The 25,923-nt window shown below is 37.5% G+C and overlaps 1 protein-coding gene across 2 annotated transcripts in view; it reads left to right on the top strand.

The window, feature by feature from the left end:
- Window positions 1-25,923, top strand: part of llgl2 (LLGL scribble cell polarity complex component 2) — a 48,562-nt gene that overhangs the window by 5,281 nt on the left and 17,358 nt on the right. For both annotated transcript variants that reach the window (XM_042508332.2, XM_042508331.2), the window contains exons 2-11: window positions 14,165-14,284; window positions 15,619-15,716; window positions 19,342-19,423; window positions 19,609-19,724; window positions 20,924-21,082; window positions 22,303-22,465; window positions 23,675-23,807; window positions 23,903-23,957; window positions 24,251-24,405; window positions 25,503-25,714. In XM_042508332.2, the coding sequence (XP_042364266.2) occupies window positions 14,210-14,284; window positions 15,619-15,716; window positions 19,342-19,423; window positions 19,609-19,724; window positions 20,924-21,082; window positions 22,303-22,465; window positions 23,675-23,807; window positions 23,903-23,957; window positions 24,251-24,405; window positions 25,503-25,714 (1,248 nt within the window). In that variant the 5' untranslated portion in view covers window positions 14,165-14,209. The remainder of the gene's footprint in view (window positions 1-14,164; window positions 14,285-15,618; window positions 15,717-19,341; window positions 19,424-19,608; window positions 19,725-20,923; window positions 21,083-22,302; window positions 22,466-23,674; window positions 23,808-23,902; window positions 23,958-24,250; window positions 24,406-25,502; window positions 25,715-25,923) is intronic.

Here is a 25,923-nt window from a genome sequence, read left to right as displayed (position 1 = left end):
GTCGCTTTGGATAAAAGCGTCTGCTAAATGAAATTGTTGTATTGTTGTAGAATCTACAGCAAGTTCCCAGGAATTTTTTGCACTTTTTAATTAATTGATTTTTATCTGCGATCATTAAAATAAAATGCTTTTACAGATGAATAATCGGTCCCACTAATCAGCCAGGCTAATTATGTGTCGAGCCCTTAAATATGGAGCCTGGGGGTTGGTGATGTGGAGGAAATTAAATATTACAGTATTTCTGACCAAGTACCTGCATATTAATAGTGCAACAATATTGTATGGTTGACGATTGTTGCTTTCACAATATATTTACACAGTGAAATTTTTAAGAAATAACCATTAGTAATGTTAATATAATGACTGTGGGTTCAGACAAATAATAGCTAGAACAGCCAAAAAAGTTTAAAATCTAAGATGATATTCAAACTCATGCAAAAATATTTACATAATATTGATATATTTCCCAGTCCTAGTGGTAGCAAAAATATTTAGTACTTTTGACTAGTATTTTGTTTTTGATAATGGTATAGTTTCAAGTGTATTTTTCCATTTTCAAAATCTTTTCTTTGTGGACACACTAAAATTATAGTTATATTTTTGATAAGAAGAGACAACAATAATCAGAAATATGGCTAAATATTACCCTCATGCTTCCAACATGACTAGAGCCCAACTGATGCATCAGTCACACGGTTTTATCGGCCTATTAAAGGTATATCTGTATCGGCCTATACATTTCTTGAGAGAAAATAATGCAGGAAAAGATGCTGAGAGTAATTTAGAATGATTAAATTCAAGTTTTAAATCATTATTACTGTTTCAGTGCACTGATGTCATTTTTGACAACAAAGTTTATTGTTAAACTGTAAAATATCAAGTACTTGATAACAAAATCTGATGGATATTTGCATTGCATGATTGCATTTACATATACTGTATAATAACGGCTGATATATCAATATCAGCATTTTTAACTGCCTAATATTGGCATCGGCTGTGCTCTGAACATGACCATCTCTATAAGCTAACACTGACACATTAAGACACAAGTCAGCAGCTAATTTGGATTCTGTCTGATCTGTTCTATCAGTGTTCTGACTCTCACCTCATCATCAGTTCTTAGCTGCTGCAGCAGTTATTCTGTATTGCTCTCAGTGGGGCTGCATATTGGCACAAATCTGGTGATATCAATATCTTATGGTACTGCGATACTGTTAGCAAGGTGATACATTGCAGGTTTTAAAATCTAATCATAGGAGCGAGTGGTGCCCGCTTGATGACTCTGGCTGATTTATGTGTGTGTTGTTTGTGTTTACACTAGCAGTATGTTGTTGTTATGTTGGAGTGGAGGAGTCAGATGGCCAAAGATAGATAACAAAGCTGCAGTCTCGTGATCAGGGGTTTAGACACAACACAAAATGAAGCACTGCAGCAAATCCAAAAAACAGTGTTTTTGATCATTGATACTGTATGACAAAACATAATATCGCTATAGTCGTGTGTATCAATATTTTCTTACACTCGTATTTGTCACACCTAGAGTGTACCACATCTAGTTGATGATGTGAATTGTGCTGTTTGTGTTGTTTGTCTGCTACATTTTACAAGTATTGAAACCTTTTGAACCTTGAGCAATTTGGTGTGATTTTTTTTCCCCCAAACTATGGTGGGGAAAATCCAATGAGCACCTGAAGAAATGTTCCACAAATTTTACAAGAAAGTAGTAGATTTAAAGAATATTATTAAAAGTCAAGGGGAAAATGTCTAGGTAAAAAGAAAAAAGCAAGGGAACTCTTTTCATAGTTACATATTTGAAATTTGGTTACAGAAACATTATATAATAACTAATAGATTTTTAAAAAAAAAAAAAGCTGGGGAAAATGTCCATGGGGAAAAAGCTAGGGAAAACTGTAATAATCATAGTTACGTATTTGAAATTAGGTTACAGAATTATTATATTTTTGTAAGAACTAACAAATATTTTTAAAAAATAGGGAACAACGTCTAGGGAAATAAAGAAAAAAAACCTAAGACACACAATTATCAATTTTTACCATTACATATTTGAAATTAGGTTACAGAATTATTATTCTTTAAGATCTTTCCCCACGTAATTTCCTTGTAGTTGCTGTTATTTAACATTCTGTGCATTCTTTTTAAAAGTTATTTATTCATTTATTTTCATTGCTTTCATTGGTTTCCTCTTGGTGTTTTTGAAAGAAGTGAAGCGAATTTGCTCACGTTTAAAAGGGTTAAACACGACACTTGAAGTAGGTTATATATTTGCCCACATGGACATGTTTTGGAATCACAGAAATTGAGCACCTTAAACTTGCTGTGAGAAGTCTCTGTCATGAGGATTATGTGCGGGAATTGCCCAGTTTTCCCCGCTGTCAGTGGCGATCCAAGCTTGACTAACACGAACGTTGTCCTGATCGTCTTCTCTCTGTCCCTCTGGTTCTGATTACAGGAATGAGAGACTGAGTCGGTTGGGGGGGATATGATATCCTGCCAGCCACACCCAAAATTGATAAGATCTCATTTCATTTCAGTGGAAGGAAGCATTTCTTGTAATGTTTGCTGTACGACACACTCCTCCCACTGCTCTGTCTGCTGCATTCTTGTGTCTAGATGCACAGGAAAGCACATGCACTCACCGATGCTCCTCGCTCTCAGCCAAGTGTCAGAGTAACACACCTGATGGTTTCAGTTTCACGCTCTTCACACACCCCCTCCCTGCTCTCTCTGTCTCTCTCTCTCTACACTGTCCTGACACAAATCACACACTAACCCGCTGCCAATGCTGACCGGAGAGGACTCATTTCCATCACCACAACCAAGAATAGCTCAGTGATGTCCAGCTGGGAATCACAGAGAGGTGTCAGGCCATGCACTTTGTGTTTTATTTAGTGTCTTATCAACTGCATACGTGCATGGGAGAGGGTTTTTGTGAACAGACCACGTGTGCAAGCCAGTTCTCTCAGGCTGCAGCTGTCAAACAGGTTCTGCTCCACCTGTGTGGTTATGTTTTTTTAGCACTATGTATACTAATATACAGTGGAAGATTAGGGCCATGTCAAAGGGAAAAAAAGTTAGATTTTGAGAATGAAGTCATAATATTATGAGAATAAAGGGGTAATTTCAAGAATAAAGGTGCAATATTATGAGTAAAAGCCATAATATTACGTGAATGAAGTCGTAGTTTTACAAGAAAAAAGTCTTGAGAATTAGCATGTAATATTATGAGAATCGTGGAATTTTTTGAAAAAAAGGTGTAATTTTACGAGAAAAAGTCACAATTTTATGAGAATGAAATCGTAATATTACGGGAATGATGTCATAATTTTACAAGAAAAAAAGTTGTAATTAAGAGAATTAACTTGTATTTTTATGAGAAATGGGATATTATATCACAGACATAAACACATAGCCAGCAAACTAGAAAACAGGTGAGAGCACAGGCAGCTTTCTTGACAACCACTGTCCCTGGTGTCGTGCTGTGCCACACACAGTCAGCAGGTGCTGACCTGTGCTTTCACTTGTTTTATGGTTTGCTAGCAATATGTTTATTTCCGTCAGATAATATACCCTTGCTCATAAAAATATGACTTTATCCTTGTAAAATTTAAACTTTATTCTTGTAATATTACAACTTTATTCTCATGAAATTTGGAGGGATTTTTTTTGTTGTTTTTTTTGGGTAAAATTATGATTTTATTTTGTAATATTACAAGTTTATTCTTATAAAATTACAACTTTTGTTCTCGTAAAACGAGGACTTTATTCTTGTAATATTATGACTGTTTTTTCACAATATTACATCTGTATTCTTGAATTTTTCCTCAATGCGGCCCTAACACTCTGTTGTACTGATTTAAGTCCTAAACCTCAAGTTTGTGACTTGATATCACTCAGAAAAGGGCTGATTATCTGCACCTTTTTTCCTGTCTTGCCGCCAGTGTAAGCAGAGCTACTGATTGCAGTCCTTAAGAAGAATGTTTTGGATGCCAGGCATTTCCTGGCCGTTCCTCGTTACTCTAAAGCACTATGCTAGCTATGTCGCTGACAGACGCAATCCATGTAGCAGCTCTGCTGGTTGAGTCGCCTTCTCTCCAGCTTGTTATTGCCGTGTCCAGGCATGTTTACTCACATTTTTTTGCCTCCATTGACTCCATTCTCGGCTTAGATGCCTCGGTTGATATGCTGGGAATTTGATGACATCATCCAAGTGTTGGGTGGAAGATGACAAATGGAATCTTGCTAAATGAGAGCGAGCATGTTTGAAGTGAAGGACATTTGGGAGTGACAGAAGAGCAGATTGTGCCTCTGAATGTGGCTCTGAGAAGAGTCAATAAGCCAGTGTAATGTGCTATCAAAGGTAAATACTGTCTGTTATCCTACTGAGAGATGAGCTCACTATAGATCAGACTGATACCTATGTGGAGAAAGACACACTGTTCACTGTCAATTACTGTTAGCTTGTTTCTCAACAGAAGTTTATAACTAACGTGGTGCCAAGTGAAATTCCAGTTGAATTCCCTGTGTGACGGTAAAACTGGGGCTCATCACTGCAGTGCTCTGCTGGAACTGGCCTCATGTGTTGTGTTTCTGTGTTTGTCACTTCTGACCTGCCATTGTTCCTCCGATTAACCTGAAACTAGCAGGTACTTCCCTGTCACAGAAACAACCTTGCCCACAGCCCAGTCAGTGTAAATGAACCTTTTGTTTATGGTGTGTGAAAATCAACTGAGTGCTGCCAAACAAGTCTCCCTGGAAAGATGTAAATTGCTGTCAAACTGACTGTTTTCCCCCTAACAAAATGGAAAACCTGTACATACCCATGAATGAATGAATGAATCATAATTTGAGGAAGTTTCTTTAAACCCAGGATAAGATTAGGTGGTACCTTTTAAAAACACTGCAGCTGGAGATGGACTTTTTATGCAAACAAAACACAGTTCTGGATTGTTTTTAATGTGCAATGTATAATGTCTTGCAAAAGGCTATGTTTGTAGGACAGTGTCATTATTTATGTAGTTATGAATATTTTTTTCTAATATAAATCATGAAGCATTTTGGAATGAAAACATTTTTTACATATAGCAACTGTTGAGGTGGGCTACATTAATATCTGAGAAGTTGACTTTTTATCTAATTGTTAAATTTACCTTAAATTTAGTTGAACGTACTTAATTTTGCAAGCTTGTTGAAATGTAAAAATGGTGAGTGCAATTAACTTGTTCTTTATATGTTTTAGTAAATCAAGTAAGCCAAGTGAGTCTGACTTATTTGACCAAAATGATTGCCAAAGGTATATGTAAAATACACAAATAATTCTATCAAACTATGCATATTATGCATATGCTCTTAACGGTAATAAAAAAACAGCACTGTAAGTATTAACATTGTTCCATTTATCAGTATAGTTGCAATCTAGTCAGTCACATTTGTTCTTGAACAATAAATAATCAATAAATCAGAATGTGCAGATACCCTTTACTGCACCACATGCAAATACTTCTTTGTCATGATACTAAATACTTATTTTACATGCGTATTTATCGAAGCAAATCAGTTCCTTAAATTCTGCTGAGGAACCTTAACTCTTCAGTTAAGTCGGCGTAACTTGACTTACATAAGTTGTTTACACTTAAAGTTAATTGTACTTGTCATTTTTAAGATAATATAATCATTTATTACTCCCACAACAGGAACATTTGCATTATTACAGCAGCGAGGATATCAAAGCAAGGTTTGTACAAGATAAATAAAGCAAAAAGAACAATATAAACAGTATAAACAAGACGCTAAACTCCTCAGTTAAAAAAAAATAAAATACGCCCTTTACACATGGATAATTGCACATTGTAATTAATTGCATATTATGATAATTAAATAGCACATTGTGATATTGAAATTGCACAGGTTTAAGTCGTTTTGAGATTAAACAACTTAACAGAATTTAGTATAGACAACTCAATTTTAAAGTATCTTAATTATATGGAAACTAACATAACTTAAAACTAATAGTTATGTTTACATTCATATTGTAGTTTCAATGCTGTCAGTTTCTGAGATTTTTTTTCTCAGATAACCTTATGTATTTTACAAAAGAAAGCAAATTGTCATGTCATGTAAAAAGATAAATCTGGCATTGTAATAAGAGCTATATTTCCATGCCTCAGTGCTGGTGACAGCAGGGGCAGGAGGCTTTTTGTTTGTCTGTCTGTCCGTCCATCCGTCTTATTCTTGTGAAGACAATATCTCAAGAATGCCTAGAGGGAATTTCCTCAAATTCAGTACAAACATCCACCTTGAATAAGATTTTGCTGGTCAAAGGTCACTGTGACCTCACAAAACATGTTTTTGACCATAACTCAATAATTCTAATGCAGTTATGACAGAATTTCATACAAATATCTAATAGAATAAAGTGATGTAGTGATGACCTTTTAGATCCAAAAGGTCAAAGGTCAACTTCACTGTGACATCATAATGTTCTGCAAAAACACATTTGGGCCATTTTACAGTGAAACAGCTCAGAAACAGAAGGGAAGACATTGGGGCAGGTAATGAAAAGGTTACACTGACCTTGGGTGTCTGATTGTATAGATCTTCTGCGCTGTTGGGTTGAAGGTGTAGCGTCTTAGCAGCAACATCCTTTTCTGAAGCATTGTCTGTCAGCATTGCCATCATGGATACATTTTAATCTGGACAGACACAGATGTGAACTGTAACTGCAACTTGACTGGTTGGCGAAGACGCACAACTGCAACGTGGTAATTCTAGTTCTCATTGTAAAAACAAATCCAGTGAACAACCAACAATGTGTTTGTTCGCTTTTCAGCAGCCTACTTTTTTTTAACCTCCCTTCCATGTCTGTGCCTCACAGGCCAAGCCTCACTGGTTCTCAACAAAGATGTGAATCCTTAAAGGAAAAGAGAGAGATTTTGTGAAATACATCTTTTTGTTTTCTCACTGAGAGGTTGATATGAGGATCTTTAACTGTCACATCTGTGTGTTGACTGGACATCATTAACCCTTTGAAACCTGGAGCGACATCACTTTTCTAGTGCCGCTCTCAGATGTTGTTTATAAGTATTTAAACCATGAAAACATTACTAATTTTCAGGTCATTTTCTTGTACTTTCTAATAATCTCCTGCAAATTTTTGGGTCATTTTCTCTTTCATTTCTTATTGCCTTCTTCCCATGTTTGTGAAGGAAATCAAGCCAATTTTCTCCAACATTGTTATAAATGTGAGCAGTAATTTCCTGCTTTGCAAGTGCTGGATATGCAGGAATTAATGGAATTATGGGCAATACCTGCAAGTCTGCGCTGAAATTCAGACTGTGGATGGTAGCAGACACACAGGTGCACTTCAGTCAGAAGTACTGCAGTAAGGATACTCTGGTCAGATGAATAGAGGATAATTTCCTAAAGCAAGCAAAGTAACACAGGAAGTGTGTCTGTCCCTGTCTATATACCTAAAAGCACAACACAGGTTTACTTCCTGCTCCAGAGGCATCACTCCTGGCCCCTAGTGCTCTGTGATCTGCACTTTATAACTTACTTTATAACCAGGTTAAACATCAGTTTTTTTTGTACTTTATTCAGACACCTTTCGCAAGCTTTTTAACCTGTAAAAACAGGTTTGACTTTTTTCAAAAACATTGGATACAAATGCTCTGACCAACTTGCTAAGAAATGTTCCACAAAATGCAAAACATTAGTAACAGGTAAAGAAGAAGCTGACCTGAAAACTAGTTTTTAATAACGGGGGAGAATTATTAGAAAATTTGAAAATTATCAAAAAAATTAGGGATATCATGTCCTGTCATGTTTTTTTTTTTGTTTTCCCGCAATTTTTTCACATCATTTTCTTGTTTGCTTTTTTAAAATTATATTTTATATATTTGTATTATTGTTTTTTTGTAATTACTTAGAACTTTTGACTAGACCTTGCTGTGTTTGGGCCATGTCTTGTTAAGTTACGCTTTGCCTTCTCCCCATGCTTTTGAAAGAAATCAAACCAATTTGCTCAGGTTTCAAAGGCTTAAATTAAGTTGTAAGTGTGTCTCATAGATGATACTCAAAAACACCCATTCCATGCAAATTGTTATGCGATCTCTGTAGTCTACATCATTTAAAAGTGCATTTGTGCTGCCTCAGTAGTTTATTTTGTTAAATTGTTTGTAGTTTTCTCTGGTTGCGGCCAGACTGACTAGAGAGAGAGAGGGCAGAAGAGGAGGTTAATCTACTGTCTGAGTCGACAGCCTTAAACATAACTGAACTTCCCATAATTGTGATGTTCATTCCCAGCCGTGGCCCATGATAAGTAGCTGGTGTAGAAATAACACTTGAGTGCGTTTTAATGAATGGGTAATTTGTGCTCTAATGTCTGTCAGGTTAGTTGAAAGGCCACAATTAATCTGGTCAGAGAGAAACTACAGTGGGATTAGGATGTCTGCAGACTGCACAGAGAAAGTCCCTGCTGACATGTAGCATGTGTGGATGGCTGTTTTAACAGCATCAACCTGAGCTTTCCATACTGGTTGTTGGCGTCACTGTTTACATGTGTGCATGTGTGAGGGTTGTGTCCCTCCTTGTTTTCTATCAGCAGATTCTTCTCGTAGCCCTTAGAAGCCGTGGTGTTTGTGAAGCAGACCTCCCACTCTGCCATTGTCAGCAGAGCTTATGGCTTTGAGCTCCCTCTTTCTGCTCCGTTGCCTCTCCTGGGACCGTCCACACACACACACACACACACACACACACACACACACACACACACACACACAAATGGTGTCTGAAAGGACTACAAGCTTGTAACCTGCTGTAACAACAAGCATATTAGCTGTTGATCAACCTCTAATTTTGTCACGAAAACAGGTGACAGTGACAGTTTTAGGTGGTTGCTCAGATGTACTTGCAGACTCAGCAGTCTAAATTATAGCTGAATATTTTTGCTAGCTCAGAAGTAGCAAGAGCGACAGAGCCCTGAAGGGTATGCCAGCATTTAAGTTCAACTGAAATCATTTTTTTCTCAAATCTTGTTATTCTGGTTTTCAAAGTTAAAATACAAATGGAAAAGGCATGGACTGAACATAGAATTTCTTACACTAATGTATAGAAAACGTTGTTTGAAATAATAAAAATCAGGGCTGGGGCGACACGTCGACGTATTCGATGTAATCGATTACGTGAATGCCTCGTTTCACGTAACGTGCGTTGATGCGGAGCACCACTGGCACTCACATTTGTTGACTCTGTACCAATTTATACCGTACTTTAAAGTCTCTCTCTGTCACAGAGATGAGGAAATACAAAGATGTTTGTTTTACCTCAACTCAACTAAATTTGTTGTTATATTTATTGAGCAATAAAAAAATAAGTTACCTAAAGGGTAAGTTGTCATGTATGTTTAGCACATTAAACAAAATATATTTTTCACAGCAAACCTTATATTATTTAAAAGAAAAGGCAAAGAGAGAAAAGAGACATCAAATTAAAAAACAAATAATATAGATTTAGTTTTCTGTTTTTTTTTTTAAATTTTGATTTCTTGCCTTTTTTTATATTATGTTATAAATGTAAATCCTTTTTTGTTTTTTTAAAAAAGAAGTCGCACCTCCATTATGACAACTTGTGTACCAAGTTTATAATTAATTCACAAAATAAGCTTGCATGTGTCTGAAGTAAGAATCTAAAAACTAAGAAAATCCTTGATGAACTGATGTCATTTGGGGGGTCCACATCTATCAACACAGCAAAGCTTTATAAAATCACCGGTTTATAAACTCCCACACAACATGTGCATTATGAACCAGGTTTCATTTATCTAGTGGGATGCTCAGTATTTCCTCAACATATTCATTGTTGCTAAAATATTCCTAATTTGAAGTGAAACATATCCCTCTTCTCTCTTAAAAAAAACAACAAAAAAAAACAGACTCCATCTATTAAAAACAGTAATTTTACCTCGCTGAACACTGATAGTCTATCACTTCCCTAAGTAGTTTGTTTTTTGATTGTGCGACTTTAGTGAATCCAAACTAAATTGAAAACACCTAAGTTATTAGGCCATTTAATTTGAATACTGTCCTTGTCCTAGTATACAAGCACCGGGGGACAATAGATTCAGTGATGGAAGTATGTCCGACTCTGCCACAGGTGGAGATATGCCCTCTTTCAGCTAGTTGCTATAAACCTATATTATTTATACACTCTATGATATAGATTGAATCACAATCACAACTGTTTATTTACAGTAACTTCGGGGTAGAAAACCACAGCGTCATGTGCATAATATCAACAATGCTGGGCAAACTCTGCCTTCATTGATTAGTTTTAAGCTACCTAAAAAAAACTATATCAGTTTAAATGTATGCTATATTAAGAATAGTTTTACCACTTTACCTTGCCATAAGACAGCGCTTACCGTCAGGGATTTGAAGCCGTTAATATCAAAAACACCAGATTCCACTGAAAAAAAAAATTACTCCACTGAACGGCGGAGCTGCTGCTCTACTGCTGCCTCCATCAGCTGTTGTAAAAGCTAAAGAGGAGACAATACTCAATATAGTGAATACTCAAACTGAAATTGTCCTGCTGGTCCCAGGACATCGCTTAGCTTCCGTGCTGGTGTTGTGAGACTGTACTTTATTTATCAGAGGAGGGGGGGTTGGCTGGAATGTTACTTTTTAAATTTAAAATAAATATCAATACTACCTTTAAAAATTGTATGCCCCCCACCTAAGCCAAAATTTAAAACACAAGTCCCTCCTCAGTTTATCCATTTTTTTTAAACACTAGTGCCGTTTCACAGCACCCCTTTGCCCCTCTTAAGTAAGTAACAGTCCCTGTCCATAACCACAGAGGGAGGCTGGTGCAGCAACTAGGAGCACACGCAGAACACACAGTCCAGTTTAAGTCCAACTGCGGTGTTTACATGACTGAATAACTTCCAATCACATTATAAGGTGTGGTAGTCCGATTTCAAGACATTCAATTTAGTCTGATTTCAGTTGGACTAACATAATAATACACAATAATTCAACTTTTTCTAACATCATGTAAACATACTGAGTGATGCTGCTGTAATAAGGTACAAGATACAAGGTAGATTTATTGTCATTTTTCTTAAATGTGGTTAAAGAAATGAAATTGAGGCTGATCTTAAATCCTGCTACGTCTAATAATAATGCATACAATATACATACAGTACATAAAATAATAAGTTAAATAATTGATATGTCAGTCTACAGTTAATTAATTTGCAACTCATTTAATATAAGATGAATTCCTTAAAAAATACAAACATTTTTACAGTTTAAGCTTCTCAAATGTAAAGATTTGCAGCTTTTCTTGTCTAAACATAATTTAATGACATATCTTTGTGTTGTGGACTGTTGGTTGATCTAAGCACTGTTACAGTCAAGAGTGATGCAACAAATATTCACCAGGAGAAAGCAAGTATTTGTCTAGTTGTGAAATTTAATCTGCCACAGTAAGTGAGCCCAGTCAGCCTGCTGCACCAGAGGTGTGGTGACTTCTTTGAGGAAGCTGGGAATGTGTGACACAGCGCTGCAGTGAGTCAAGGCAGCCGCTGATATGAGCCTAGCAGAACTATGTCTGAATTTGGACCGAGGAGAGTGAGCTGGTTCAGACGGAAAACTGTGAGTCATGGCGCAGGCCTTTGTCACAGACTTATGACACCGTGGATCATATGTCTGACCGCAGTTCTGGGTTTTCCTTTGCCTCTGTCAGAAACATTCTGCCCCGAGCTGCTTTCTTTTGCATAGTTGAGTGTCAGTAAGTGAAGGAGCCAGAGAGGCGAGGGCCCGGCCCCACACAGCACAAGATGTGAGGCTTAGAGGCCCTCATGCTGCTCTGTGGTTGAACCTTTCCTTCACGTGATGGAGTTTAAAATCTCTCTCTCTCTCTCTCTTTCTCTCAGATATTGTGGAGCTTTTTGCCGCCAGTTTACTACTGATGCACGTGGTCTTTTACAACGCTCAGTTTTCCTCTGTGTTACTTCAGGAAAGAATGCAAGGATGATATATATTTTTTTCCTTTTTTTGTCTCCCTGCTTCCCCTTTCCGTTCCTTCTTTCTCTGAAGTGGCCTGTGTGGAAACCGCCTTTGTGTGTCACAGGTGTTTTCAGCAGCAGCTGTGTGTGTGTGTGTGTGTGTGTGTGTGTGTGTGTGTGTGTGTGTGTGTGTGTGTGTGTGTGTGTGTGTGTGTGTGTGTGTGTGTGTGTGTGTGTGTGTGTGTGTGTGTGTGTGTGTGTGTAGTGGCCAAACAATGGCTTCGTAGTTGTGCCCTGACTGACTTCTGGCCCTTATCTTTTGTTTTGTTTTTTTGTTAAGATGGGGGAAGAAAGCCCAACCCACTCTGGTGTGTGTGTGTGTGTTTGTGTGTGTATGTGTGTGTGTGTGTGTGTGTGTGTGTGTGTTTGTGTGTGTATGTGTGTTAGGGCTGCACAATTAATCATGAAGAGGTTGCCAGGCATGCTTGCAATCTCATTCTGAATGACAGCAATTCTGTTATATTTGATTTTCAAAGGTACATATTTAGAATGGTAGCGTTCATAAACTGCGACACACACATATGCACTTCAAGGTTTACAAACTCTTCCTGAAGTTACCACTCTGCTAACACTCAACCAATGAAAAAGGCCACACAGCTATCCACAAAGCGTGTTCACTCTGGTTGGGGTCACATTGGAGGCAGACTCAAGCCAAGTCTGTAGCTTTTCTAATGTGCACTAATGTCATTGTGAGAGTATGTCAGCTCTGCTAGTGATACGCTTGGCTGTGGTTCATGTTTGTGTTTGGTGTGTTTCCCCTCCCTGCAGCTCCTATTACTAACCAATCAAGAAAACTTAAATATTATAGCTTATTTATTTACTGACATCTCCATTAATGATTTACTCGCGTGTCAATGTGCCCAGTTCAATTTAGATTCACTCTGTGTTTGAAGTGTTACAGAAGTTATACAGCTTTAGGGAGCTTTTTTTCCCCTCTGCAGCAGTTTGTGAGTTGTGTGGTGGAAAATGTATCTGTTGATCTAAGAGCCAATCAGTTAGAAATGATAAATGAGAGGAGCCGATCAGTAAGGATTAATAGACGAGAGGAGCAGCTGCTGCAAGTGAATGCAAAATTTCAGACCTAGCAGAATAAACTGTTGTGTCACTTTCATTGTGCCTGATATTCTTCTGCTCCAACTGTGCCAAGAGTACACTCTGTGCTCCAAGAGGTGCAATACTTAACTGAACAATATATATATCAATAGTGCTCCTAATGAATGGTCCAGCTCCAAAAATGGCAAAATCTTTTTGTTGTGGCAGTTGTTTTAATCGTGGCAGGCCGCCAGGAATAAATTTATGTGTTGGAAACCTTGTTTATGTAATGAAATGCATCTCTGAAATGGGCTTAAATCATCTTCATGAAATAAGGATTGCATGCAATACATTTCCAGCTCAGCCACTTTCCCTCTCTTCATACTGGCAAAATGACAGAACTTTGCAAACTAAATCTGTATTTTTCTTTTTTGATGTATGTTATAGGACATATTTCCCTGGCTGTCACCAGACTTTGCCTGTTTTGCATTTGGTACCACAGCTACCTAAAGTATGCAATGATACTGTGCAGCAATTAAAGTGCACTCTGCTATAAGCGTCATTATGTATGCTGTGTGTTTCTGGTTAGGCTAACATTACTTTCTTTTTGTCATGAAAGAGGAGGACATGACCTCCATTTATTTTCACTTTTTTTTGTTCTGGCCCCCTTTCCACCTCTGTCTTGTTCGTTGTTGTGTATGTATATGTCCTGCACGTTACACCACATTTTCATCTTGTCTGGTTCTTGGTCCAAAAGATTCTGAAGGCTTTTGATTGATGTGGAGAAATGCAGAAAATTAAACAAAAATGCAAAAAAAATATGAGGCTGTATTCTTTTTAAAATCTGCAGCAACTCTGGACAAAAATCAGGACTTGGTGTTTGAGGGCCTTTAGTTTGTGTGTCAGATAAAGAGAGAAATTAATAGAAGACACACGTGAAGTCACAATCAATCATCTTACAGACATGTTTTTAAACTTTTGACCGTGCAAATGATGATAATGAGTGACTGTCCTCACATCCTGTGTCTGTGCTCCCTGCAGTGTGTGTCAGTGGGCCCGCAGGCTCCACGCCGGTGCTGAGACAGGATGAAGAGGTTCAAGCGACACGGCCAGGAGTCCCACAGAGACCGACTCAAACAGGAGCTCTTCCAGTTCAACAAGGCAAGTGAACCCATAACTCAAAGCACAGAACAGGACACAACACAACAAGAGAGTAGTATAGTAGATCCATATGTGATATTTTGCTGGAGTGGATTTATACAGGGCTTTATGAATCTGACAAAAGGTGACAAAGCATATTTCTGTTGTTGTGTATACAAAAAGTTAAATACATTCTGGTCCCTGGAGAATGCCATATGTATAGAAGGAGTGTACTTCAGATGTTCCAAAAAAAGACACACTCAGGTGTTCACTTAACCCTTTGAAACCTGAGTAAATTGGCATGAGAAGAAGGCAAAAGGAGAAATGAACCCAAGATGTACAAACTAGTAAAAAGTCCAAAAAATCTCCAAATTTAAAAAGAAAAACAACAGGAAAAAGTTTTTTTTTTTTAAAAAAAGTAATTCTGTAACATAATTCTAAATATGTCATAATGACAATTAGAACTGTTTTTTTGTGCCTTTTTTATTTTCTCTAAATAAATAAAAAATCACTAAATTATTTAAAGAATGAAAAAAAAAAAGAAAATGACCTGGGGAAAGTTCGTAAAAATGTATAATAATTCTGTAACCATAATGTCAAACATGTAACTTTGAGAATTAGAAATATAGTTTTTTTTCCCTAGCTTGTGAGTGTGATGTGCTTGTGATGTGAAATATTGTTTTTTTTTTTCCCTAGAAAAATAAAATAATAATAAGAAGTTAATTAAAAGAGAATGAAAAAATGTATTCAAGACAAAACAAAACAAGGAAATGCCCTGGTGAAAGCTTATTAAAAATATATAATAACTCTGTAACAAAATTTTAATTATGTAACTATGAAAATTAGAATCAGTTTTTTCCCTAGCTTTCCCTTTTCCTTAGATGTTTTCCCTACCTTTTAAAAAGCTTTTTCTAAATGTACTGATTTCTTCCAGTTTGTGGAACCAAATTGCTAATTGCCTTTTACCCATGTTTTTGAAAGAAAGTGCACCTATTTGCTCAAAGTTCAAAGGTTTAAATACTTGTGAACAGCATCTGAAAGCAGCACAAGAAAAGTGATGTCGATCCAGATTTCAAAGGGTTACGGCATTTTTATCCTGATTTATTATTTAGCAGTTAACTAAACAAGAAGTTCTCCCGCAAGATGCTACACATTTTCCAGTCAGGACAGAGGACGTGACAGAGGGTGGGTTTGAGACGGCAGGATTCATATTTCCGTGTTATCTGCAGTCCTTCCTTTTTCTTGTCCACACGGTGTTATCTGCAGTCTCTTGTCTCTATCCTGTCCTGACATTGTTTCTGCCCTCTTAGCTTGGTCTCACCCTCCCCCGTCTGTCCACTCTGTCTCTTCCTCAGACTGTGGAGCATGGATTCCCCCATCAGCCCAGCGCTCTGGGCTACAGTCCCTCCCTGCAGCTGCTGGCCATCGGCACCCGCTCCGGGGCCATCAAACTGTATCCTTCACCTCACCTGTGTGTTCATAGCTGTCAGGGAGGAAACAGAGCATCAAGTTTGAACATGAGGCAGGCAGAGCTAATGAGCGGCTGTGACGCTGCTAAATCCTCGTCTGCGGTTCACATGGGTACCTGCTTCAGGTGCTTCATTTTTCCCACGCTGTTGCTCAACGCCGCCTGGCAGTCTCAGACAGTGAAGTCTGTGTCGCCTTTAGCACAATTCTGCTCATTGAGAGCCCTGCGGAGCCAGTCAGTACACTCTCCCCATTGACACAGAGACACACACTGGTTTAGATAACGGCAGTACCTTCTCTCATTAGGGTAATCCATTCGTACAATACAGCAGATTGTTCTGGATCAAACTGCTAGACGGCACAGATGAAGGAAAATCTCTGAGTGATTATTATGAGTCAAAGAACAGAGCAGCTTCTGTTCTTTTTATGTGCCACTCAATTCCTTTCATAATGTCATTCCTTCATGGGGATGATGCTGTTTCTCCACACTGAGGTCAGGGTCAGATACACAGCAGCAGCTCAGCTGGGTAAATGGTTTGCTCAGTGACACTTGAGCAGCATGGGACGTTAACCCTTGGGGAATGTTTGGCACATTTTACGCGCTGTAAATTTTGGCTAGATTGTATATTTTTGTTTCATCTGTGAATTTCCAGCTCTGCACCTACAGTAAGTCTAAAATACACTATGTAAACAAAACTGTTACTTGTATTATTTCTGGGTGTCATTCTGGGCTTTTGTCTTGAAATTTGTCATTTTTGCTATTTTCCACCTGATGATGACAATTTTAACCATATTTGACATATGGAGAACAGACATGCTACTTCCACTAGGTGCACTTTCACAATCAATGTTTCTGTTAATCACCGTCATATCCCAGGCTGTCATCATCAAAAAAATAATCTACTTTGCATGTAATATATTGAAAATAATTCATTTTTTGTGTTATTTTGTTTCACCTGTAAACATTGTGGCATCATGACAAAAACCTGGCATTTAAAGGGTTAAAATAAAGATTATGATTAGGACTGATGTTGGGTAAAAAAAGAACTCAATGAAAGTAGAAAATAATATAAAAGATTTTATTTAATTTACCTTTGTTTTCTTATATACCTGTGGGTGCGAAGAATCCAAAAACTGCACAAATTATGAATGAATTGAAGTCTTAGGGGTCCACATTTAACAAGACTATACTAAAACATCTATTTACAAAATCTCACAGAATGTATGCAATTAAATCCTAGTCTTACTTATCCAGCCATAGTGCTCTGTTCTCCCCAAATATCTGCCTTTTTGCTAAAACTTAAGTGTAATAAACAATTCAGTATAAACATTTTGTTTATAATAAATACGTTTATGTTGACCAGCTGTGGGCCAAATCTGCCAGCAACAGTTGTCTTAATGACTGGGGAAATGACCTGTCCCCTGCTCAAACTTTCACCTGTGTGGCAGCATTTATACTGTTGTTGGGTGGTAATAAGTTTTACCTAAACTCACAGCTCTTGTGATTTGAAAATTGCCTCAAATTGTGATTTTGATATACAAACAGTCAATTGTCAGCCTTACTTTACATCCATCAGCATGAAGTCATCCGTCATCCTGAGATGGACAAAACTAATGAGGTCATAATAAGGTCAAAAGAGATAAAGAGCAGCAGAAACCTTTTTGTTAACTTAATAAAATCACTTTGACTTATTATGGAAAGCAAGGATGGAAGAAAACATTCTCACACAGCTGTGTGTCCACTTTTTACAACAAAGCTTCTCACCATCAGTAATTTACATTCAATAAATATTGACAAAAGATGCATATTACCTCAACTGATTTATGCACGAGGGTACACATGCATAAGTCAAACACAATGAGGTACTATTGAAAAAAACCTTCTCTGAACTACAAGAGATCAGAAACACCAAGGATTACCTTCAACACTGCCGCTCAGGAAAACAAAAAGAGACTTGAAACATGCAAAAGCATATCCACTTACCCTTTAAATCCTAAAAAGTCCACACTGCCTGTGACCTCAGTATATTGTAAATGCAACATTTAGGTCAGATAAACCTAATCAGACTTTCATTTCCATTCTTCAGCCTGAGAGTCTGTAGTTTTCTCCTTTGCTCTTACAGCAGCCTTCCTTTACTTTTTACTGTGATAACATTACCTGGCAAAAGTCTTTGACCAGAGTTATGTCTCTTATAGACTCTGCTCACAGTGCGCAGAAACTCAGTGCTTTTCTTTGATATGTTTTTATTTTCCAGCGCATCTGTCTACCAGATGTGCTTAAGATAACAGGTATGCTGTCCGTACATTAGAGGACATGAGAAAACATTTCAGAGACTGAAGTCTGACATCTTGAGACACTGGGAGTTTTGTTAAAAACTATAACATTTCAAAAAGACTGGGGATCTTGCAGAGTCACTATTTCCAAGACTACAACTAGATTCCTTTTAAGATTATTTCCCATCCTGCTCCTGGTGGAAAATATTACACCTACACCAAACCCCCTTTTTGAAGTATGACATATTAACAGTACTGTCAGCAGTATATGTCAGCAGAAACACATAACTCTACAAACACAAGATAAAAGACATCATATGTTGACAGTTTTTTGTTATATCAGCATCAGTGTATTAAATAAAGGTAAACTATATTCCCATTTTCATGTAGACTTGTTGGTTAACTGGACACAATCCAGTGGGAGGTGACTGTGGGAACGAAAGGTGGTCTGTTTCAGAAATTAAAATTTCTCACTAAAATAAGAGCTGGTTGGTGCTTCACACCAAAATAAAAAATAGGCAGGTGTTTAATCCCCAAATTGCTCAAATTGAAATAGTTAATATAAAATATTCCTAATGAAACATGTCGATTAAAAAAAAAAAAACACTCAAAAAAAAAAAGTTATTATGCTTGCTTGAGTTTGGATTCACGAGATGCTAAAAAGCCATATTTGTCAAAACTGCAGTGGAAACACTTTTTTGGCTTTTCTAGGTCACATGAACTGGCTCCCTCGGGCATGATGCAGCAGGCGCTGCTAGAGCTGTTATTGCAGAAATAATATAATACATGTTTTAATGCTTTGATGGCTATGGGATCAAAATTTGCAGTTTGAATGGGTTTCAATGGAGCATTGTTTTGCACTTAGCAGTCTGAATGTAACAATTTAGTTTCCACAGTGTATTTTAGACTTACTATAGGAGTTAAGAATGAAATTCCAAAATTGAACAAAAATACACAATCTTGCCAAAATCTATGCCATATGCATGAAGACAGCCAAAATGTCAAAAAAGAAGGAACAGTACGTAAAATGCATCTAACAGTCCCTAAGGGTTTAAAGGCACACCAAACAGCCTTACTTGTTATATTTAAATATTGCACCTACAGTTTCTTCAGGTTCTCATTCTGCAGTGGATTTGAGTTGTGAATACTTCACCTCAGTATATACTGCAAGTGTCACATCATTTTGTCACACTGCTTTAATGTGTTGTGTTGTTTGCAATGGAGAGCTCAGCTAGAGTCAACCACCAGCATACACACTACTGGTGTATTTTGTGAGTGTGTTTGTCCAATAGGGCTGTGTCTATGACAAATCCAGTCTGTCCTTGACCAGTGTTTAGATATGGAGCTCCAGGTGTGGAGTTCATGGGTTTACATGATGAGAATGCTGCCGTCACACAGGTGCACTTCCTCCCCCACCAGGTAGGTACCTGCACAGTGTAACACACTCCCGGCAGCAGTTCTGCTTTTTAAAGTGTCCTGTCCTTGTTATCATAGAGGAGACGGTCTATAATGTGGAACTGTTATCACTGCTAGAAACCAGTCGATGCCTTTTTAAAAACCTTTCAACACGATTGATTGATTGATTGATTGTGGTGTGTGTTCAGGTTGAACTGGTGACTCTGCTGGATGACAACAGTCTGCACATGTGGACTTTAAGAGCTCACAAAGGACTCTCTGAACTTCTGGAGATAGGACGCTTCACACTCACAGGGCCTCCGGGGTAAAACACGCAGATACACTCATTCAAGATTCAAGAAGGTTTATTGTCATTCCAGAACATGATGTTGATGAGAGGGAGTGAAGCTAAGCACTGAGGTGCCGGTAAAAGCAGCAGTGAAATAGGGCATTAAATCTAGCAAGCAACAAAAACAAACAATAGACAATGCACAATGCACTGTCTTTGAATGAGCACAAAATCAATAATACTAATTAATAAAAAACAACTCTAAATTAACTTTTTCACATGTAAGAACTTCAAAAGCCTCTTTACTGTAATATAAAATATACTAATATCTCTTTTATATTGCTGTGAAAATCAACAAATTTTGCCAAAGGCTAAGCAAGGATAAAAATAATACAGATTTAACAGTGCAATTAAGTATCAATAAACACATTTACATACACATACACGTTTTCCTCTTTCACAGTCCTTTTAGTGCGATTAGTTCTTTAAGTCTGAATTTTATCTGCAGTACTAGTGCAGTGTCTGTTCAAATATGCCTTTTAGGAACGGGCTGATTGCTTGGCTGTGGTTTTCTAGAGAAACCTTCATACAAACAACTTTGCAGTCAACACTGCTGATCCCTGGCTCCCGAGCAATACCGCAGGGCCCAAACAGCTATAGATTTATGATGAGGTTTACATGTAAAAACTAACAAATCATATTGCTATTCTGTTTTGTACTGCAAAATAACAAAAGGCTCCAAAAGAATCTTAGCGGTATACTTATTTACCGTGTTCTTGTAATTTGTAGAAAACCAGTGTAGCCCACTACATTTACCTGACAAAGACATGTTACCGGTTATCCTGCAAATTCAGGATGGCTCACAAAAAGTAGTAAAATGAAAAAATATGTATAATGTCAATGATATTATCATTCATGGTACTGTTCAGCATTATATAAGAAATGAAAACTTCACCTTAAATGGAAGTGAAGTAAAATTAAGTATGTTGTGTTGATATTGCCTGTTTTTCACTCATCACTTTCAGTAAAAAAAATGAGTGCAGGACTTTTACTGTGTTGTTCTAATGATTTTTCCATCATTAGTTAATAGTTTTAATTCTGAAAAAAAATTTCAGTGGGCTACTACTTCTGTCACTGGCAATACCAACATTTCCAGTCAGACAAAAGGTGTAGTCACCCAGATGATGCTACATTGTGAACAGTAAATCTCACCTTCCTCTTGTCCTCTTCCTCAGTGCACCTCCCAGTGTGACCAGAGTGACTGCAGTGTTGGCTCACTCCTCAGGAGAGCTGCTGCTCCTGGGGACAGAAGGAGGACATGTCTTTATAGTTGAAGTCCCAGGGTTCAGAGAGCTGGAAGAGAGGAACATTAGTCTCGACCAAGTGGCCAGCAGGTCAGTAACTGCAACACAACTGACACAGTGCTTATGATGTAGAGCAGAGATACTCTGCTCGCTTTGCTTGGGAGCCACTTTTGCAGAATGACAGGAGCCCAGAGGCCAGTCTCACCAGCCCCATACATGTGTGTCTAGGATTTTAGGACATTACTTGGGTTTGAGACATTTCGAGGATTATTGGCCATTTCCAGGATTTCAGTTCATTTCCATGATTTTAGGACATTTCTAGGATTTTACGATGTTTCTAGCACTTTCGGACCTTTCTAGGATTTTACGATGTTTCCAGGATATTTGCACGTCTCTAGGATTTTAAGACATTTCCAGCATTTTAGGACGCTTCTAGGATTTCAGGATGTTTCTAGGATTTTAGGACATTTCTAGAAATTTTTGACATTTCTAGGATTTTAGGACATTAAGGGCTTAGTTAGGACCTCGGTCTGGGGTGTCTGGGATCCTCTGATGGTACATTTTGGGTTTTTTTATGCTCAAGCGTGTTTAATGATGTTGCAGAGAGTCTTTGTCTGTAGAATCTTTGCTTTTCAGTGTTTTGATAAACAAGCTCTATTTTGATGCTGTTTTATGCACTCTGGCACCTAAAAACAAATTCCCAGTGCAAATCACTTTACTTTTATTGTGAATTAAAAAATGGTTGGGAGTCACCCAGAGTCCTATTTAGGGCCACATTTGGCCCATGGGTTGTAAATTGAGTATCACTGATGTAGACTGTCTTTCCATGAGGATTAATGGCTGGGCTCTTAGCAGTGTTGACCATCTTGGTGTCTGGGGCCCTTATTAATGTAACCTTGGTGTCTCCCTGACTTTAAATTGTTTGACTTACAAGACAGGGATCAATAGAAGTGCATGGGCTTGAAAAAACAAGAACACAAATTTACACAAATACTCAGTACTTTGCCTTTTTCAGATTCTCTGGTGATTTTTTTCTTCTCCCTGTGGAAACACACAGCACAGCAGTTCCGCGTATTTCAAATGGATTGACCATAAACAACGTAAATGTGTATCGATCGCTCAGAGTAAACTGCTGTCACACACACACACACAATATAATACATCTCTGTCATCAACAAAGCAGCTCTGTGTACACGGCCGCTCACACCCAACAGATCAATAACCAGGCTGATACTGTCTCTGTTCTTTCTGTTGTGTCTCGCTCACTCATTCTTTCCTTTCTCCTGTCCTCTCTCTCCTGTTTCCTCCAGTGTCCCAGACGACTACATCGGCCGCAGGAATCTGGAACACGTGGAGGCCTTACAGGAGAACCCAGTCAACCCAAACCAGGTTGTAATCGGCTACGGACGAGGTCTCATGGTCATCTGGGATCTGGAAAAACAGTGTGCCATCCAGCACATCCCAGCCACACAGGTGACTGTCCTGCAGCTCAGTGTGACCTGAAGAGAATAGCTGCCAGTCCTGGATAAGCTGTGGCCATAACCAATATACTCAAGAAGAAGTGACCCAAAAAATCAGCAAGAAATTAATAAAAAGTAAAAGAAAATTGTAAAAATAAAAAATCAAATCATATTTTTCCAAAAAAGAATAAAATGATTTAAAACATATTTTAAAAAGGTTAATTAAAATAAAAATGTAGGGGTTAAACAATAAAATAAATGTTATAACATAATTCTAAATATGTGACTATGATAATCATAAATATAATTTTCCCTAGCTTTAGTCTTTTTTCCCCTAGACATTTTCCCCCTAGATTAAAAAAAAAATTAAATCTATTCGTTTCTTATATTTTGTGAAACATTGATCACCAAGTTGCACATTGCTGTTTTTTCCATGTTTTTGAAAGTAATTACACCAAGTAGTAAAAAATATAAGAAAATTCTTTAAAAAATGAGTTAAAAAAAATAACTTTTGAAAATTTAATAAAATGAATAAAAATTGATTAAATAGATTTAAAAATGAATTTAAAAAATCCTATGTGTCAAAAAAATTAAGATAATTTTGTAACAGAATTTTAGATATGTAGTTATAATAATTATAATATACTTTTTCCCTAGGATCTTTCTTTTTTCCCCAGACATTTTTTTCCCTAGCATTAAAAAAATCTACTAATTTCATATAATTTGTGAAGCATTTATTACTGAGGTGCTCATTGCCCTTTTTCCACATTTTTGAAAGAAATCTCACTAATTCGTAAGAAGTTCAAGAGAATTACTCAAAAAATAGCTGAATATGGAATAATAATAATAAACTTTTAAAAATGAATAAAACAAATGAAGAATTTATTTATTTATTTAGAAAATGAATAAAAATAAAAACCTGGGGGTTAAAAAATTTGAATAATTTTATAACATAATGACATTTTACATTTTTCCCTAGCTTTTTAAATTTTTTTTTAAAATTCTAAATCTTCTATTTTTTATCATTTCTGAAACATTTATTACCATGTTGCTCATTGCCTTTTTTGCATGTTTTTGAAAGAGATCGCCCCAATATGCCCAGGGTTTAAAGGGTTAAATACTTTAAAAAGATGTCTTAAAGCAGCACAGTGAACGTGATGCAGCTCTAGGTTTCAAAGGGTTAATCTTGGTATTAACCCCTGTATTTTTCATGTAACTATAGCAACTGGAGAGCGTATGGTGGACGGAGGATGGAAGCTACATTCTCAGCTCACACAGTGATGGAAGTTACTGTCGATGGATGGTTGGCGTCGAGGACGTGAACGATGAAGAGGAGAAATCAGACATCCCTTATGGTGAGGATGAAGAGATGTCAACTGCTGATTGTTCTTTTCTGAATGAAAAATGCTTTTTTATAGGCTAATAATGACTCTTTTTTTCATTGCTGTAGGACATTTCCCCTGCAAGGCCATTTCTAAAATAGTTCAGCTACCGACAGAAGAAGGGTGAGTTCACTTTTCTCACCAGTGAATTTAATTTGTGACACCTGTTCCCTGTCCTCCCTCAGTGAAAGTGGCTGTAACAGCCTCACTTTTTCCAATGTTTAACTTAAATTCCTAGATGTTACATGACCTACTGTTACATATTAATCACTGTGCAAACTGAACTGAACTTGAACCTGTGTGTGTGTGTGTGTGTGTGTCTGTGTGTGTGTCTGTGTGTGTGTCTGTGTGTGTGTGTGTGTGTGTGTGTGTGTCTGTGTGTGTGTCTGTGTGTGTGTCTGTGTGTGTGTGTGTAGCCCTCCATTCCTTCTGTTCAGTGGTGGCATGCCCAGGGCCAGCTATGGGGACAGACACTGCATCACAGCAATCCACGGTAAAACACACGTGGCTCTGGACTTCACCTCCAGGATCATCGACTTCTTCGTCATCAGAGAGGGACCACAGCACACAGGCAGGCCACACACACACCAACACAAACCACCCAGTATGGCATACAAACACTGCACACACAGCGATGCAGAGGAGGCTGTTTGGAAAAGCTTGACAGACTAAATTTCTTAGATTTGGATTTTGTACAATTTTTGTCATAATGATGAGAATCTTTATTTACAGAGCACTGTTCAAAAACAGTGTTACAATGTGATTCACAAGTCAGCAAAATAAAAACACAAGTAAGAAACTAATCAAGGTTTAACCCTTTGAACACCAGATCAGCATCGCTTTTCTTGTGCTGCTTTAAGATGTCCTTTACAAGTATTTAAACCTTTGAACTCTGATCAAGTTTAGGTGATTTCTTTCAAAAACATGGGGGAAACAGCAATGAGCAACTTAGAAAGAAGTTCTCCAAAAATTGCAAGAACTAAGTACATTTGTAAAACTATTTTTGTAAACCATTGTTTTTCTTAACTTTTTATCTTGCTAATTTACAGGTAATTTCCTTGTATGTTTTTAAAAAATGTTTGAAAAAAGGTGGAGTTAAAAAAAAAGTGGATGAGCAATATATCTCCAAAGAGGTCTGATCCATATTTTCTTTTCTTTCTTTTAAAACTCTTGTTTCCTATGTATTCCAACCTTTTCCCTCAATTTTGAAAGAAACTCTGTGATCCATTGCATTTATTTGCATGTAAGTAACCTGATTACTGTTAGCTTTATGAAGTACTAGAAAGTTCCTGAAATCCTAAAAATGTCTCAAAATCCTAGAAATGTCCCAAAATCCTAAAAATGTCCTAAAATCCTAGAAATGTATGGTGCTGCTGCGACTGGCCCCTGGCCTCATTTTATTTTGCAAAAGTGGCCCCTGAGCAAAGAAAGTGGATAATCTTTGACATAGACCATACAGCCAGTTTTGCTCATAACAGGCGTGCGCTCAGTTTTGGTTTTGCTTTAAAAAAAAAAAAAGTGGCTTACATTATTTCTTTCAACTGTGTCTTTGTTTCAGTGTGATTTTATTAGAAATGTTGACACCCCACATCTTTTTCAGATCTTCTCAGACACTTGTACAGCAGTGTAGAGAAAGGTCTAAGGTGCTTTTTTTCTGTCCATGCACAGGAGATCCCAGTGCGCTGGTGGTTCTGGTTGAGGAGGAGCTCGTAGTGATTGACCTGCAGACAGAGGGCTGGCCGGTCATTCAGACACCATACCTGGTCCCCCTCCACAGCTCAGCCATCACCTGCTCCCACCACGTCTCCGCCATCCCCCTCAAACTGTGGGAGAGGGTCATGGCTGCTGGAGACCTGCAGAACACACACTACTCCAAAAAGGTGAGCCTTGAGCAGATGTCAACGGAAGCTGTTCTTCAAATATTAATAGGTCTCATTAGCCAATATCTTCCAAAATTTGCTCTTTAATTTGTTCTTAAGAAAGGTCTGCCAGATTCATAACACCACAATGATGATTATGATGACTGATGATGACGACGACAGCATCATTATCGTTATCATAAGGATCATCATGATCATCATTATGACAT

Source organism: Plectropomus leopardus, chromosome 19 (assembly GCF_026936395.1).
Source record: "Plectropomus leopardus strain MGB_pleo_1.0 chromosome 19, ASM2693639v1, whole genome shotgun sequence".
In the NCBI taxonomy this organism is placed as follows: Eukaryota; Metazoa; Chordata; class Actinopteri; order Perciformes; family Serranidae; genus Plectropomus; species Plectropomus leopardus.
The sequence above is the reverse complement of the archived record's forward strand: the minus strand, read 5'-3'. Positions and strand labels throughout refer to the sequence as shown.